The following is a 16,903-nucleotide window of genomic DNA, read 5'->3' on the forward strand; positions in this document are numbered from 1 at the left end:
TTGATTCTTGTCACTTTGGCTGTAAAGAATTGACCTTTACAAAGATAATCATGCTCAGTTTTGATTGACAGCGTCATACAGCCTATACCACTATCCAGCTGACATTGGCCGAGAGGCGGGGTACACCCGGGACCGGTCGCCAGCCAATCGCAGGCAACATATAGACAAACAACCATTCACACTCACATTCACACCTATGGACAATTTAGAGTCTCCAGTTAACCTAACATGCATGTTTTTGGGATGTGGGAGGAAACCACAGTCATACAACTAGTGATGGGTGATACCAATTTTTTTTTATTCCGTGCAATCCCAATGACTTTTTGGGCATTTTTTCCCAATATCGATACCAATTACTTTTTGAGATTTTTCTTACCCCAATAAAACACATGACAAATACTGTCCATACTGACTCGACTTAAAGCAAAACTGCACTTTTTTTGCCCATCATCCACAATCCTTCTGTGAGACTGTGAGACATGAACACACGTCGTTCTCTTTTCTGTGTGTTGTAAAGGTATACAAGCAGATAAAACGAGACAGAAAAAGATTCCAAAAAGTGCCAACACCGCTCCATTTATTAATGTGACTTTCATATAACCAAGCTACAGCGGCATTGTTATTATTATTAACATTCTTACGCCGCACGATGCTACTGGCGCATTGCCTTAAGACACCGGCTAGCTACTAGCCGGCTAGCAACTAGCTTCACCATAGACTCGCCTGCAGCACGTCAGTGTCGCGCTGCCAACGCCTGAGACCACTACTAAAAAGGTAAGACTACATATTAGAGCTGACACCACTGCTTCTGTGTTTTATTTCTGAGTTTGGAAAAGTTAGGGCTACTGTAGGCGTTCGTTTCTATGTTGCTGTGTGAAATCGATGCGCCGAGGGAGGAAGTTCCGGTAATGCTTAAAAATGGCCAAAATACTGTCAGTATTACATGTTATCATGACTGTACCTGTTACTACATGATCACAGCATGTATATAAAACCATAAAACCTGGCTGGAGGTTTTTGGAGATCTTTTAAAAGCGTTTTTTTGCAGGCGGCATAGATGGGTCCCATTAGCTTTACCATTACCATTACGTGGATTAATGAGCTATCTCTTTTTATCTGTTTTTATATCTTTAGAACACACAGAAAATACAAAGACGTGTGTTCATGTCCCACATAAGGATTGTGGATCATGGACAAAATAAGTGCAGTTTTTCTTTAACTAAGCATATAGGGCTGGAGTTGCAGCATTTGATCAGCTCTAGGTTCAGCAAGGTTAAGTGTACAAAGAGCGACCTGAATAAACTGAATGTCCAGGTTATTCCATCAATGGGGGTGTTTCCCCCTGATGGATTGGATCCGTATGCCAAGACACTCAAAGCACTTTACAGTGCTGATGGCCTCTCCCACCACCAGCAAACATTCATTCACATTCATACACCAGTGTGGGCACCACTGGAGGCAATGGGGGTAAAGTGTCTTCCCCAGGGACACAACAGGAGTTATTGGGATGGAGGAAGCATCGTTCGAACAACCTGCTCTACCTCCTGAGTCACTGCTGCCCGAAATGCGTAATTTTCCGCCCGAATCTTGGCCAGAAAGTTAATATAAGTCTGAACATCATATAAATACAGGTTTTTGGTCAGTCAGTGTAATAATAACATTTGGAATAAATTCAGTTCAACAAAATACATTGAGCTGTTTTTTAAAAACAGTTAAATAAGGTCTCTTCATTAGAATACAACCAGAAGACACACACACTGAGAAAAGGATAAAAGTAGCAAGTATTTTCAGTGTTTGCGTGGCAAAATTAATTATTACCCCACATTTAGGGCAAAAGAGAGAGAGAAAAAAACAATTGCACAACAAGGTGAAGCAGCATGAATCTTTGCTACTATTTGCTGACTATTGTCACAATGACTTCTTTGAAAAAGGTCATTAAACCAAACGTCAAACATTTGTATAGTACTGTATACTTCATAAAGGCTTGAACATAGTATTCACTGTAAATACGATGCGAAGAACTTCCAAATGACACAGTTATTGACTTGTACGAGTCGAAATGGGCCTCAGTGACATGGTTGTTCTTAGGGCAATGAATCACACTCACGGCAGACCTGCAGTGACGTAAAAGTTGTTTGCTCCAACCTGCTCTTCCCTTAGCGAGCCCTTCACACATTTTTGCTCAGACAAGTCAACCGTGTGTGTTTGACTGCAAAGCTTCACCGTTAGAGTCCTGTGATCACTTTGTTTGTCTTCCAGTTCTTCAACAGGTGAGCATCCTTTCACCGCGCAACAATAAGCAGAGTGCATTGCTTTGTGACACAGCAGATAAACACCATGTGTCCTGTGAGTGCTGTCATTGGCTGCGTCACCGCGTTGGGGGCTCTCTTGTTGCTCCCCTCATCCTGGCTCAGCACCGCATTAGCTGTACTTGGAGTCTACATGGTCTGGTGGGGCTCTTGGAAGTTCATCCACGTGGCTCTGTACACCTTCAAAAGAGACTTTTTGTAACGTCTACATTCTTTTTCTCTTATATGCTACTTTCTTTTTTAACCCAGTGTGCTTACAATTCTGCTTGATTTCCGCCTGATAGATGTCTGCTTATTTTACTGCGAGTGAGGTTTGCCATGTACCAAAATGCCAGAAAAAGGAGAACCATACCTACCTTGTTTGCCAAGATAGCAGCACAGCACCCAGACAAGCCTGCCCTTATCTTTGAGCCCACAGGAGAGGTGAGCTAAAGCCACTTAAAATCTGTAATGTTTGACTTGTATTTATTTAAATGTAATACACAGCAGTGGCAAATAACCCACAAGCTCAAGTTATTAACATAACACAATTTTGTGGAAATTTTAGAATTTTGGGAGATGTGGAAGTCTTAGAAACATGGAGAAAAGAGAGCACACGTTGCGTGAATAAGTGGGATATTTTTGTGTTGAAATATTTGGAATAAGTTGAAAAATGTGGCCTGTGGAATCGTGTGAAAAACGTGACGGGATGAAAAGAAAAAGTGTGGTGCAGAAATTTCTAACAATCAAGATGCGATTGATTGAAGTGTAGACTTTCAACTTCAAGAGGTTTTGCAAAAATATGACATATTTACAGCTATTTTATAACAAGTACCTCAATTTCAGGTGGTCTGAAGTATTTGGACATTTGGCATACTTTAAAATAATCATCGTTTCTTATACTTGGATACTTTCACTGAGTCCCTGAAGCCATCAAATTCCAAATTTCTTCACAGTAGCTACCTTGACTTGCTGCTTGTTTGTGGTTTATTTCTGTAGCTTAAAAAGGCTGTGAAATAAAAATCAAACCGTATGTACATATATAAATACATAGATAGATACATACATACATAGATGGATACAGGGCCGACCCTCCATACACACACGGAGGCCCCATTTTGGAAGTGGGCGCATTTTCGGCAAATGCACAAAGGACGTGCATCACTATATTTTTTTTTTCCAGGTCTGGACTTTCAGGGAGCTGCAGGAGCAGTGTCATACTGTGGCACACTGGGCGCTGTCACAAGAGTGGGCAGAGGGGGATGTGGTGGCATTGTACATGGAAAGCAGCCTTTCATTGGTGGCTCTGTGGTTGGGTCTGGCAATGGTGGGAGTGGAGGTTGCGCTCATCAACAACAACCTGCGACTGAATTCGTTGCAGCACTGTGTTAATGTGTCTGGGGCTCGTGCACTGGTGTTTGGGAGCGAGCTCAGTGAAGGTAGGAAAGTACAGAATATGCACTCAAAGGCCGCTTCATTAGGTACATCTGTATGGTCTAATGCAGAGGTGTCCAAACTTCTTCCACCGAGGGCCGCATACTGAAAAATCAAAGTATGCGTGAGCCACTTTTACATTTTTTAAGCCAACCCATGTGGATATGCAGAGATGTTTTTTGATATATAAAGATGTAGAAGTAATTACAAACAAAAAGAGGAAACGAAACAATAATTTTTATATATGAATTTAATTAAGATACATAATACAACTTTATTATTGTAATATTATAACTGTAACCAACCTAATGTCTCTAAAATTGCAACAAATCTTGTTTTGTTTATTTCTGATAATAATTAGACTTTTGAAAAAAAATTATTTATTTTTTTATTTAATATTTCAACTTCATGCTATATTTTCTCTCAATATTATAACTTTATTCTCCTAATATTTTGTCGTTATTCTCGTAAAATTACTGCTCCTTTTTCCATTTCTGCTGCTGTTTTAAAAAAAAAAAAGTTCTTGTTTACTAGTGCAATAGCTTTATCACTGGATTCACAATGCTACAGATTTATTCATTTAGCAATGCAGTCAGAGGAGGGCTGGCCATCGGGGGGTCGGCCAGAATTCGGGCCGATGGACAGGTGTTTATTTATTTATTGCTGTGCCTTACAATATTCCACTGCACTAAATGGAAATATCTATCTCATGTCGCTCATTTGTAGATATTATATAGATAGCTCTTGTTTTGGACTATATTGTTCAGGTGTACCTAATGATGTGGCACGCAAGTGAAGATTAGGAGACTCAAAACAATATCTGCTCCTGTTCCAGCCGTGTTTGAGGTAAGAGGGTCATTGCCCTCCGACATGGTTTTGTTCTGCAGCGGTGACCAATTCGATCGGGAGAAGCTCTGCCGTTTCAACGTGGAGAATGTGGACAATCTGCTGGCGTCTGCGCCCAAGCACTCACCCGACTACACACTCAAAAAGACGTTCAATGGTGAGTCTCCTGCAGTGTATGATCCTGCCGTTGCATATTTTTCATATCAGCAAGATCTGATTGCAACACCTCCATTTTTTTTAAAGCAAGCTTTTACACGCCAGCGCAAACACACACCTGCACCTACACACACGTGCACACACACACACACATTTTACTCTCAAACAAATAATGTAATATTTTACAAATTATTTGTAAAATTTCCGCATTAAGTCTTAAGGGTTGAAAGTACTTTCTATTTTTTTCTTTTTTTTTTCCATATGAATCATTTGCATTTCTGTTCTGTTTTGACATTTTCCACATGACGTTCCAGACTTAGTACTTGTCAAGTCTTGCCTCACACAGCCAGTCAGAAATGTTTGAATACCAAAGGTGAGACAAACGTGTAAAGGAATGATGGGGGAGGGTCTGTTTGCGCCATACATACTGTATGGACACAAGTATCTATAGGGTTGATTTGCTCAAACACCTTCAATTTTCTTGGAAAGCACACCTGTGGAAATGAATGTCCATTACTCCAGAAGAACATTTGTGAGGTCAGAGGTCACTAAGAGGGCCTTCTGGAGCACCATATCTGTAGTAGTTCATCCTAAAAGTGTTAGATAATCAAGTTCTTCCACACTAAACTCACTCTATTTTTGTGGACATTGCTTTGTGCACAGAGGTATGTCATACTGGAAGAGGTTCATCAAAGACTCTAAATTGTCCAAACTGTCTATGTGTACCCTGCCTGTCGCCCAAAGTCAGCTGGGATAGGCTCCAGCATACCCCCGCGACCCTAATGAGGACAAGCGGCATAGAAAATGGATGGATGGATCGTTTGATATTGTGCACCCAGTGCAGTTTAGTGTATCTTTAAGTGTCTGCAGCATCACACGCTCACTAACACATAGACAACTGTATATGTTTTTTCATGAGCGTTACAAAAGTAAACATTTTTTTGTGTGTGTACTCCTGTGGAGAGAAACTTCATAACTGTGAATATTCTCATTCATCATTGGTCAATCCATCGCAACTGGACAGCCCAGTTGATTCAATGCTCTGAGAAAAACTTCCGAACATTTATATTCAAGTTGAGTGGTTTGGCATTTACAGAATATACTGGCTGAAAACAGCCCCGTGAGAAATTCATAGTAAAGCTGATGAAAAGTTCATATCATTTTAAGAAATCATGAAGAAGTTCAGACATTTCATCCAAAAATAACTCTGGTTACAGCTCTCCTTTAAACCATGCAAACTTTTCCGACCATGACTCTTAAAAGCATTGGTACTGAGAATTGTTAGGCATCGGAATCAAAACTTGGAATCGGAACCGGATTTGTTCATATTCAATGCCCAACACAATTGATGACTGGTGACCAGTCCAGGGTGTACCCCACCTCTCGCCCTCAGTCAGCTGGGATAGGCTCTAGCTCACCCGTGACCCTGAACAGAATAAGTGGTAAGGAAATGAAGGAATGAATATATCTTTATCCATAGTTTTGTTTACGTGGTTCATTCTAAATGTTATTACATTATGTGCTTTATACATTTATTGATGAGCTCTCTTTTATTCCCGTCTTTTTCCTTTTACTGCATGTAGACAGACTTTTCTACATTTACACATCAGGTACAACAGGAATGCCAAAGGCTGCTGTGGTGGTGCACAGTCGGTGAGTTTAAGTCTTTTACATTGAGGACTACAGTAAGAAAACAATGTGGAAAGTGGACAAATATAGCACACAGACAAATACAGTGGATCCCAGCATCTTCACGATTCAGCGTTCACGGTCATGCAAATTTGTGCAAAGATTTTTCATATAAATTAAAAATATTTTTTCATAGAAAATAGGCTCTGCAGAAAGTCTGTGATAATTATTAAATACATGATAATACAGGTAAAATATACAGCATACATGTACCGTTTTTTACCGCATCTTTCTGGAACTGAATCTCAATTACAACTCCTTACACTCTTATTGTAAATGTTGATCCGAAATCAGATCGGTCAACGTCAAGCTAGCAGGAAGGTTTGGAGTGTTAGGATGGCCAAGCTGTGTGTCAAAAATAGACATTTTTATGGGCATCTCAATTACTCGCAAATTTTTGCCATTCGCTATTGATCCTGGAATGTAATCCCTGTGAAAAGCTGGGATCTACTGTACCTGAGTAGAAACTTGTCTTTCAGCAAGTTACAGTTTCTTCTGTACAAGTAACAAACACCAGGCCTTGTTCTTATATATGGTCATATATAGAAAATTCATTTTTCTATATGTTGGAACAAGGTCGTAGTGGTAGTACTTCTTGCAATGTACTAAAATATGTCATATTGCAATCATAAACATTGATGAATATGAACATTGATTGACAAATTGCATACTTCAAAGCAGGGATCACTAGTGATCACGCTCACGAGTTACCTGTTTCATCAGGTATTACCGTATTGTCGCCTTTGGTTTCCACGCTTTTGGTTTACGGCATGATGACATCATCTACGACTGCCTCCCTCTGTATCACTCTGCAGGTGGGTATGCATTGCACAGTAATTTGCATGATTGTGTCAGAATTTGCTTGTATTCCTTTCATTTCGATTATTTTAAAGTGAAATGACCAAAGGCCAAACTAAATCTGCTTCATCAGCACCTCTTTAGAAGGAGTTTCAGCTGGAGTAAAAAAAAAAATGTGTTAATTCACAATAACAAAGAGTTATAGTCCAGTGTATGTGTTTTCAGGCACGATCATGGGTGTAGGTCAGTGTTTACTCTTTGGTTTAACTGTTGTTGTCAGAAGAAAGTTCTCAGCCAGCAGGTTCTGGGATGACTGTGTCAAACACAATTGCACTGTGAGTATAATTGATTAATAACTGCAAAATATCTTTTATTTGTGATGGTTTACAGTCATTGCAGTAATTGTATTGTATGTGCAGGTAATCCAGTACATAGGGGAGATTTGCCGCTACCTTTTGGCCCAGCCGGTATGCCCCTCTGAGGGTCATCATAGGGTCCGTGTCGCTATCGGTAACGGCCTCCGTCCATCTGTGTGGGAGGAGTTTGTTCAGAGATTTAAAATCAAACATGTTGGAGAATTTTATGGTGCTACAGAGTGCAACTGCAGCCTCATCAACATTGATGGAACGGTGCGTTCCTGTATATTTCAATTTGAAAACTGCTTCCTGTCTCACACCAATGAATTTTATTTCTACCCGTCTAGGTTGGTGCATGCGGTTTCAACAGCCGTATCCTGCCAAGTTTTTATCCCATCAGCCTGGTGAGGGTGGAGGAAGACAGTCGAGAACTGCTACGAGATGCACGGGGACTCTGTATACCCTGTCAGCCTGGTAACAATAAAAGCATTGTGCAAACACAAGAAGCTATGATTGGCTTTAAAATACATTCAACAGTCCCATCAGTAGGCATAATCCAATAAGATCAAATACACGAGCAGTGTTATGTGTGCGTCCTACGCATCTGTTGTTCTTCCCTGTCTGGTTCTAGGTGAACCAGGAATGTTAGTGGGCCACATCAACCATAAGGACCCACTCAGGAGATTTGATGGATATGCTGATCAAGATTCCACCAATAAGAAAGTAGCACACAACGTCTTCAGGATGGGCGACTCTGCCTATATCTCAGGTACGCTGTGGTTTGTCTTTTAAAGACAATGCGGAGTGCAGTGCTTCTGTATGACAGTCCAGAAATATGTGAAGATGACCCCCACAGTAGAACAGCTCAGCTTTTTGTGAATAGAATACAATGACTAATAATAATGGTGATGATGAAATACAATAAGACACTTGTAGAACTCATGTCATACATCGCCTATAAGCAGGGATGCGTTACAATGCGTCATAGTAAAGTAGACTTCACTGGATTTTAGACATTTTAGCAGCTTGTAGAATTTCATACACAAATGCGCTTTTGCAGATGTAGTTTGAAGTTTCTCCACAATAAACTCATCCAAGCATGCTTTTATGGACCTTGTTTTGTGCACTGATGCATCGACTTGCTGGAACAAAAAAGGGCCTTCTCAAAACTGTTCCCACAAATTTAGAAGCATACAATTGTCCAAAATGTCTTAGTAGGATAACACATGGATCGAGTCCAAACCCTAATTGTTTAATTTACGTTTATCACAATAATTTAAGTCCTCTCCTGATTTCAAGCTGTGCTGTCTGGAAGAAGGTGTGCAGTCACGCCAATTTACAGTATCTATAAACGGTGCTTGATTATCTGTCATTTTGTCTTCTTGTTCTTTTACCATCTCCCAGGTGACGTGCTGGTGATGGACGATTACGGCTACATGTACTTCAGGGACCGCTGTGGCGACACATTTCGATGGCGAGGGGAGAATGTTTCGACCACAGAGGTGGAGGGAGTCCTCAGTGGCCTGCTGGGACACACCGACGTCGCCGTCTATGGAGTTTGTGTGCCAGGTAAGGTTGGTGCATAGCATGGGTGTCCAAAGGGCGGCCTGGGGGCCATTTGCGGATCCCAGCTTGTTTTTTTTTGGCCCGCGGCATATTCTGCAGGTAGGATTCAACAGGGCCCACATTAAAATGGACAGAAAAATGACTTATTGTGTAGGCTCGGATGATTATCACGCATCCGTCTCGTGAGTTGGGTGTCACCCCCAATAACTACACATCAACATAAATGATTAGTAGTAACAGCTGCAGCTACCGTTGATTTTAACTTTTATAAATTTTAAGTGTTTTTTTTTGTGAAAAAAATGTTTACCAGTTAAAAGCATCATGCTTTGGTTATGCGCGCAAAATTATAGAAACATTTGAAAATGTACCTGCATTGTTTTGTGACTCAATTATATTTAAAAGTCCTAGATTTTGGCATTGTAGTTTTCTTAAAAGTAAAGTTAAAATATCGTTTTGTCTTGTTCTCGTGAGCCCAATATTGTGTATCGTCTCGTCTTGTGACTCCCCTAGCCTCCATAACTTTTGAGGTTGTACAGAGGCACACAAGCAATCCTGGCGTATGAGAGACAGCAAAGGATAGTTGCGATGGAACCTATAAAAAAAGAGGAGAAAGAACCTGTGAATGTGTGTGTGTGTGTGTGTGTGTGTGCAGGTGTAGAAGGTAAGGCCGGTATGGCAGCAATAGCGCATACAGGAGACCACTTTGACCTTGATGCCTTCTTGACCGCTGTACAAAAAGCCCTCGCCTCCTACGCTCGTCCTGTCTTCCTACGACTCACGCCAGCTGTGGACACAACAGGTGGGACAACAAAGGAAGCACACACACACACACACAATTACACATACTTGGAGGGAGAAAAAAAAAGCAACTACTGGTACTTGTTTTTTGGCTTCATCTTCAGGCACCTTCAAGATTCAAAAGACACGTCTGCAAAAGGAAGGTTACAAACCGCAAAACTCTGAAGAAAAGATCTATTTTCTAAACAGTAGGGTTGGAAGTTACGAGGCGGTTACTGATGAACTATTTGACGCCATCATGGAGGGACGTGTGAGACTATGAGACTGAGTTTGGAAGGACTTTCTTCTATCCTCACGAGAGGAATACTATGCAAAAACAACAACTAATGCAAGTTCAAAACTATATTATATCATTTTTGTTGTGTTTTCCACGCAACAATGAATAAATGTTATGCATCATGTCGTGACATAACCGAGTTGACAAATGGTTTATGGTAACCGATAGTGATGAGAAACTCGGTTCCTTTTCCTGCGTCGAGTTTATATGAGTTACTAAACAAAGCGCATGCACAGAAACATGTACATGCGTACCCAATACCCCCACCACTCAGTGAATGAGGTACTCTGCTCACTCGTCACAGAGTGCATGCGCAGGAACTCGCACATGCGCAGAAAGTTGCACCAAACCTTGAGTCTTTGTCGAGCGCCTCCTTTCCTTTTAGGAAGCAGCAGCAGGGGTGAGTAAGTCAGTGAGTTAACAAAGACGCGTACCCGTGAGTCCCAGTTCTAGTTTTGAACAATTCCTTCATGACTTGCACATCTTTAGGAACATCCATCCATTTTCTATACCGCTTCTCCTCATTAGGGTCGTGGCGGTATGCTGGAGCCTATCCCAGCTGACTTTGAGCGACAGGCGGGGTACACCCTGGACTCGTCGCCAGCCAATCGCAGGGCACATATAGACAAACAACCATTCACGCTCACATTCATACCTATGGACAATTTAGAGTCACCAATTAACCCAACATGCATGTTTTTGGAATGTGGGAGGAAACCGGAGTACCCGGAGAAAACCCACGCACGCACGGGGAGAACATGCAAACTCCACACAGAAGATGCCCAACGGAAACTCCACACAGAGGTCTTTAGCAGCAGTAATAGTATAAAAATATACAACCGGAAAACATTTTGGTGCCGTTTTCCAGAACACTTAAAAGAAAAACGTTTTGGACCAAAAAACAGTTTCTGCAAAAGAAATGATGCCGGCGATTTTCATTGGAAAAATATTATGGGTGTGCTGTCAACTGGTGGCATTTCATTCAAGTGAGCGTGCAGCTTTTTTGCAATGACTTGAATTGTGGCTTGATAATTATAGGGCATTTAAAAATGTACTTTAAAAAAGCTGAGTCTCATGAGAGAAAAAGATGAATAATTACACATGAAAACATCTTTTAGCATTCTAAGTAGAGTTTTGAAGTACAGTTTGAAGTCACAGTTCTTTCCTCCTGGTACTTGGTGTTTTTTTTTTTGTTTTTGCTCCCTTACTACCATCTAGTGAGCAACATGTGAATTACTGACAAACTGCTAACAAAAGCTACACAAAACAGCATGGACAAAAGTATTGGGACTGCTGCCCATTACACCTGCAGAAAGTGTGTATAACAAACATGGCATTTATTTCACTTTTGTTGCTTTTATATTCTTCTGGTAAGATTTTTTTGGGGGGGATTGTTTTGCCCAAGTATTGAAGGACCTTGCTGCTTCACTTAATGATGCTGCTGATGCTGATGCTATGACAGAAAAGGCTGCCCGCATGTTGGAACTATGGAATTGTCCAAAATATATTGGTAGGATAAAGAGTGAGTCCAGGGAGAACTAAGGGGTCAATTATCAACATCGTGTAGTTATGTCCTGATAGTGTGGTGCTTTGCAGGCTTTGCGTGTGAGCGATCTCACAATTTCAGTGTGTGCTTGTCTTCAGTTTACCTAAATACCGAATGAATGAACGACTCTAAAGACATCTGTTTGCAATGTCTGTTTACAGAGGATGAGAAAATGTTGGAGCAGTGGTCTCTCAGGAAAGCTTACAGATGAAATGTTATGCAACAACCATGAGAGGACTCCTTGGAGATGTCTGCTCTCACTTGATATCTATGAGCAACTGTTTGGCTTCATGACAGCTTTGTAAGCAGAACAAACAGCAATAGGCAAGCGGATTGTGTTACATTTCAAGACCACCTGCAAATTAGCAAGTAAACGCAATTAACTGAAACTCTCATAAAAATGTCTATTTTTGACACTCTAATGAAGCCTGGGTTATGCTGCTGTGTCAAGGCACCACTGTACGCTACGCCAGCGCGCTCCTCCCACTTTAAATGCTCTTGCTAGCTGGAGGTTGACTTCTCTTCTGATCTCAGATCAACATTTGCAAAGAAATATTGATGATTATGTACTTGTGTAATTATTATATATATATATATATATATATATATGATCAAATATGTGTGAATTTGCCATTGGTCACTGGCAACACTATACAGGTGGAAGCCATAAATATGTCTCACACATTTAAATTATAAAATGTATAGGTACTCGCCACTAATGAATGGCTAATGATCCACATTGCATGCCTGTTGGAATTCCATTAGAGACTTAGGATCACATAATAACTTGTGCTGGAAGTTTTGAGCCAGCATTGACTATCAAAGCTATCTTCCGTATCCATCCAGGTATCCTGTACATCAGGGGTCTCAAACTTAATTTCACTGGGGGCCAGTGGAGGTAGAGTCTGGGTGAGGCTGGGCCGCATCAAGTATTGGGAGTAGGGCTGGGAACCTCACGATACGATACAATCCACTATACATCCATGTGATAACACCACTGTTAGTTCAGTGTTGGTGTTTACTTGCCCCTGGAAGTATGGAAGTAACACTGAGCTTGCCCGGATGTTGCGGGCCGCAGTTACACTACTCTTTGATGTCCAGTCGCGGGCCGCAAGATACGATTTGGTGGGCCACAAGTTTGAAACCCCTGCTGTACATATTACCTGTATTATGTCATATTTATACAGTACATTGTTACCAATTTATGGTGAATGAGATGTTTTCTACGGAAAACATTTTCAAAGAAAAAACAAAATTACCAAAAATGTTGGGTTTTTTTTAACCAAAAATATGCAAATTTGTGGAGTGTGAATGCTAATTGCTGGAGTGAAACTTGAAAAAAAAATGTTGACAAATACGAGTGAGTGCTTGCAGAGGAAAGGCAAGCAAGTTTGTTCGAGGAAAAGTCAATTGATTACTGTCTGTGTGAGGGTCATACTTAAAAGTGTTAGTACAGATAAAGCATAACCTAAGAGCTCAAAAGCTGATTTCTTCTCGGTGTCAGCTGCAGCCACCAAGGTCAACTCACGTCTGCAAGCCTGCACATTGTTTACATGAATGCTACTCACTCTGTTCCGGCGCACAAGTGACCATGAAGGCTCTGACTGAAGAGCAGGAAATGAAACTGGGAGCTTTTGCAGGGGCTGCTTCTGCGGCTGGGAGCGGGGGGGCACACATGGAGCCACTTTGCTTTGGCTCAGTTGGAATGTATCAAATAAAAGCAGGAAACATTGGAATCTGTTTAAAGTAGGACTGCTGTTGCCTTTCATCGGGCTTAATGTGAGGCAGAGTGAAAGTTTGTGAAAGGTGTGGGACGCAAATTGCGGTGCAGCTTCAAGCTCAGACAAAGTGTGTGCATGTGGTTAAATTCACCTTGCCGTGGTGGGTTAATTTTAATGGCCCTTGGTTTATGATATTCTCAAATCCTGTGGCTAAATTGCTTCCTGTGTCATCTTTACGACCTCATGTGTATTTCAATGCTGGGAAGTATAACTAAATGCACTTCTATCGGCTCCAAATTTCAGACTTTTCTAACTTATCGGCTAAACATGAGATGTGTGAAGTGGTTTTACATCATGAACAATTAAATGCATGCACACAACCACAAATACCTGACATGGTATCATTGTAGGTCAGGAGAACGTTCATATGTGGATGTAGAAACGTTGGATGGATATTATCACAAAATACATAGTTAAAATATACATGTGTTTATCATAGTAAGTCATTTTAGCACAATCCAATGCAAAATATTAGTAATGTATAACACATATTGGAGATTGTTACAAAAGGAAGGAGACTTAGATCAAAAAGCACTCATTAACATAGTCTCTAGTTTAAAGAAGCCACGTCAACACGACTGATTGCATCTACGTCAAAAGTCACAAATCCCAGTCTTGATCTGCAGCTGCATGGGTATTATTTGTTTGCGCTTGTGCACAGTGCATATTATAGGAGCCGCATAGACCCCTGTTTATTGATGAGACTGAGGTGGAGAGGGTAAAAACCTTCAAGTTCCTTGGCACACACATCAGCGAGGACCTCACCTGGTCTCACAACACCCAACAAATTATGAAGAAGTCCCAAAGGAGACTGTACTTCCTGAGAAGACTGAGGAAATTTGGCATGCCCACCAAAATCCTTAGTTGCTTCTATAGATGCACTATCGAAAGTGTCCTTACAGCCTCCATCACTGTTTGGTACGGTAACTGTACAACACGTGATAGGAAGGCACTCCAGCGAGTGATTAAGACCTCACAGAACATTGTTGGGGCAGCCCTCCCCTCACTGCAAGACATTTATAAAACTAGAGTCCTACGCAGAACACACAACCTCATCAAGGACAGCACACATCCACAACACTCATTATTCACACTCCTACCGTCAGGCAGACGCTACAGGAGTTTGAAGTCCAGGACCACAAGGCTGGCAAACAGATTTTACCCACAGGCCATCAGGCTTCTCAACGAAGCGCTCACACACGCCGCACGCAACACACGCACACACTCATAGCACTTTATTTATTTCTTTATTGTTTTTATTTTTCTGTATTAATGTCTCTTCTGTTGTTGTTGCTTAATTTATTGGTATTTATGTTTCTTATGTTCTTATTCTTTTTCTTGTGTTTTCTTTCTTGGGAGAATGAACAGAATAAGAATTTCATTGCATAGTATAACTGCCTGTTTTACTGTGCATATGACAATAAAACTCTTGAATCTTGAATCTTGAATCTTATGGCTCCAGGTACAGTATTTTCAGGTGGCGGCGGTGGCTGTAGGAGGGGGGCATCCCAGTGACAGTGTTTGTTTTTTTAAATGTGTCGACACATCACGGGTATGCAACGTACAGGTATGGTATACTGCTTCTTGAGCCAATGGGAAGGAGGATATGTCACTGTCATTGTTCTGAAGCACATGTTGGTTTGTGTTCTGTGTCCGAAATTATATGCCATGACATCCGATCTTCAGCACAAATAGGAGTGCCTGTGTTTATTTGGCCGCCTCAGAGAAGCTGCAAAATCAGCGCTTTTAATGCTTCACTGAAGATTTTTTCTGCATATTTTCCGAATATATCAGCGTCACTTTTAATAAAAGCATTTACTTCCCATTCATGTTCACTGACAAGCCTTCATGGGTAAAGTGTCTCAGCTCAGAGGAGTTAATAAAAGTGGGTTCATCCAACTAGCTACCAAGAGAGAACAATTTGTCCTAAATTCCATAAAAGTTGTTTAATTAATCTACACTCAAATACAGTAGATTGCCGCCCATTTGTGGTTCGACATTCACACCCCTTCATATTTGCTAATTTTTTGGAACTGCAACAAAGATGCATTGATTGTGTCAGTGGTGATTATTAAAAGTAGAGAAGTGGATTAAAACTTACTGCAAAAAGAGTGGTTTGATTCCAATGTGCCTTGGGCGACGTGAGAAGTATTTGACTGATTTCCATTAACTTAATTATTTAACTGGCATAAATAATGTTAAGGAATGTGAGGTATTAAAAGCCTGAAGGCTGTACATATTTGAATAGATCATGTTAGATTTCTTTCAAAAGTTTAGAATTCATCATTGAATTACTGTTACATGTATTGTTCCATCTTCATCACAACTCTCAGGGCTGATTAAATAATATGACTGCTACTGTATGCATGGGGCTTAATGAAACAGGCTGGGTGGTCACAGTAAATCAAATTCAAGGTGGTTTTAATGATTTCAAATGACACCGCACATAACATGACTCCTTGCCACCCTCGGGCAGTCTTGGATGTTTTAAAAAATGTTCCTAGCTGTCCATCATACTGTACGTGTCCTCTCGTCTCTCAGAAGACTTACATGTGTGCTGTAATGTTCTGCAGTTTGGTGTAAAGATTTGTGACTCTCTTTCAACTCTGGAGAGATTGCAGTGGAAGTGTGTGGATTTAAGGATGAAGTGCAGGTCTGTGTGAAACTTTGGTTGCAGATCATTCTTCAGTATCACTGCCAGCTGTTTATATGTGCATTGTTATGTGTGCAAAAGTAGCTATTTTTATCCTCTAAAGTTGAGCTTCTAAATGAATGAATCAATTGGGAAGAGATAACGTCTTAGTTGCCCTGAATCTTAATTCTTCATTTTACCAAGATATTTTGGACAATTCTCGCCAATTGCCTCTGGCAAGACCAGCGACAACAAATGCTAATTGATCAAAAACAAATGTAATTTTTAGAACCCCATATAGAAAAGAATGGAATACTGTGGGTATCCATCCAGTAATTGGCAGTAGTAGTTTCCCTCAAACGTTTCTGAAGTAGTACAAAGAAGACACTACCCCCCTAGGGGTACGCAGATTGCCGTAGGGGCTATGTGAATAAAAATTAAAAACGGCTTGACTACATTAGTGCCAAACTCTGCGATTTACGTAATATATTTGAATGCCTCATGTGAACAACCACAGTGTGCGTAGTAGCTACAGTAAGTACAGTGCAGAAGAAAGGAGACAGCATGAAGTCGTTCATTGTCGTGTGTGTGTTAGATGAACAAATAAGTAAGTTTGATGACGACGTCGTTCATTAAAAGTGTTTCATCATGGAGATTTTTCAAGATCGTCGATATTGTGTGCTAAATGAGAGCTGCTCTTCTTACGCGGTGCTGTTACTAATTAGTGTGTTTTCTT

The 16,903-nt window shown here is 40.8% G+C and overlaps 1 protein-coding gene across 2 annotated transcripts; it reads left to right on the forward strand.

The window, feature by feature from the left end:
- The first annotated feature begins 2,151 nt into the window (after positions 1-2,151).
- LOC129183208 (long-chain fatty acid transport protein 1-like) lies at positions 2,152-14,917 on the forward strand. Of its 2 annotated transcripts, none has more exons than XM_054780201.1 (13): positions 2,152-2,507; positions 2,594-2,732; positions 3,472-3,727; positions 4,558-4,725; positions 6,308-6,377; positions 7,137-7,228; positions 7,437-7,546; positions 7,631-7,840; positions 7,915-8,041; positions 8,199-8,336; positions 8,972-9,136; positions 9,786-9,932; positions 10,036-14,917. In XM_054780201.1, the coding sequence occupies exons 1-13, from the start codon at positions 2,338-2,340 to the stop codon at positions 10,191-10,193; spliced, it is 1,950 nt and encodes a 649-aa protein (XP_054636176.1). In that variant the 5' UTR covers positions 2,152-2,337; the 3' UTR covers positions 10,194-14,917. The 2 variants fall into 2 exon arrangements, with proteins under 2 accessions (XP_054636176.1, XP_054636177.1); XM_054780202.1 differs by having other exon boundaries at positions 2,179-2,270.
- Positions 14,918-16,903: the final 1,986 nt, after the last annotated feature.

Source organism: Dunckerocampus dactyliophorus, chromosome 6 (assembly GCF_027744805.1).
Source record: "Dunckerocampus dactyliophorus isolate RoL2022-P2 chromosome 6, RoL_Ddac_1.1, whole genome shotgun sequence".
NCBI lineage: Eukaryota > Metazoa > Chordata > Actinopteri > Syngnathiformes > Syngnathidae > Dunckerocampus > Dunckerocampus dactyliophorus.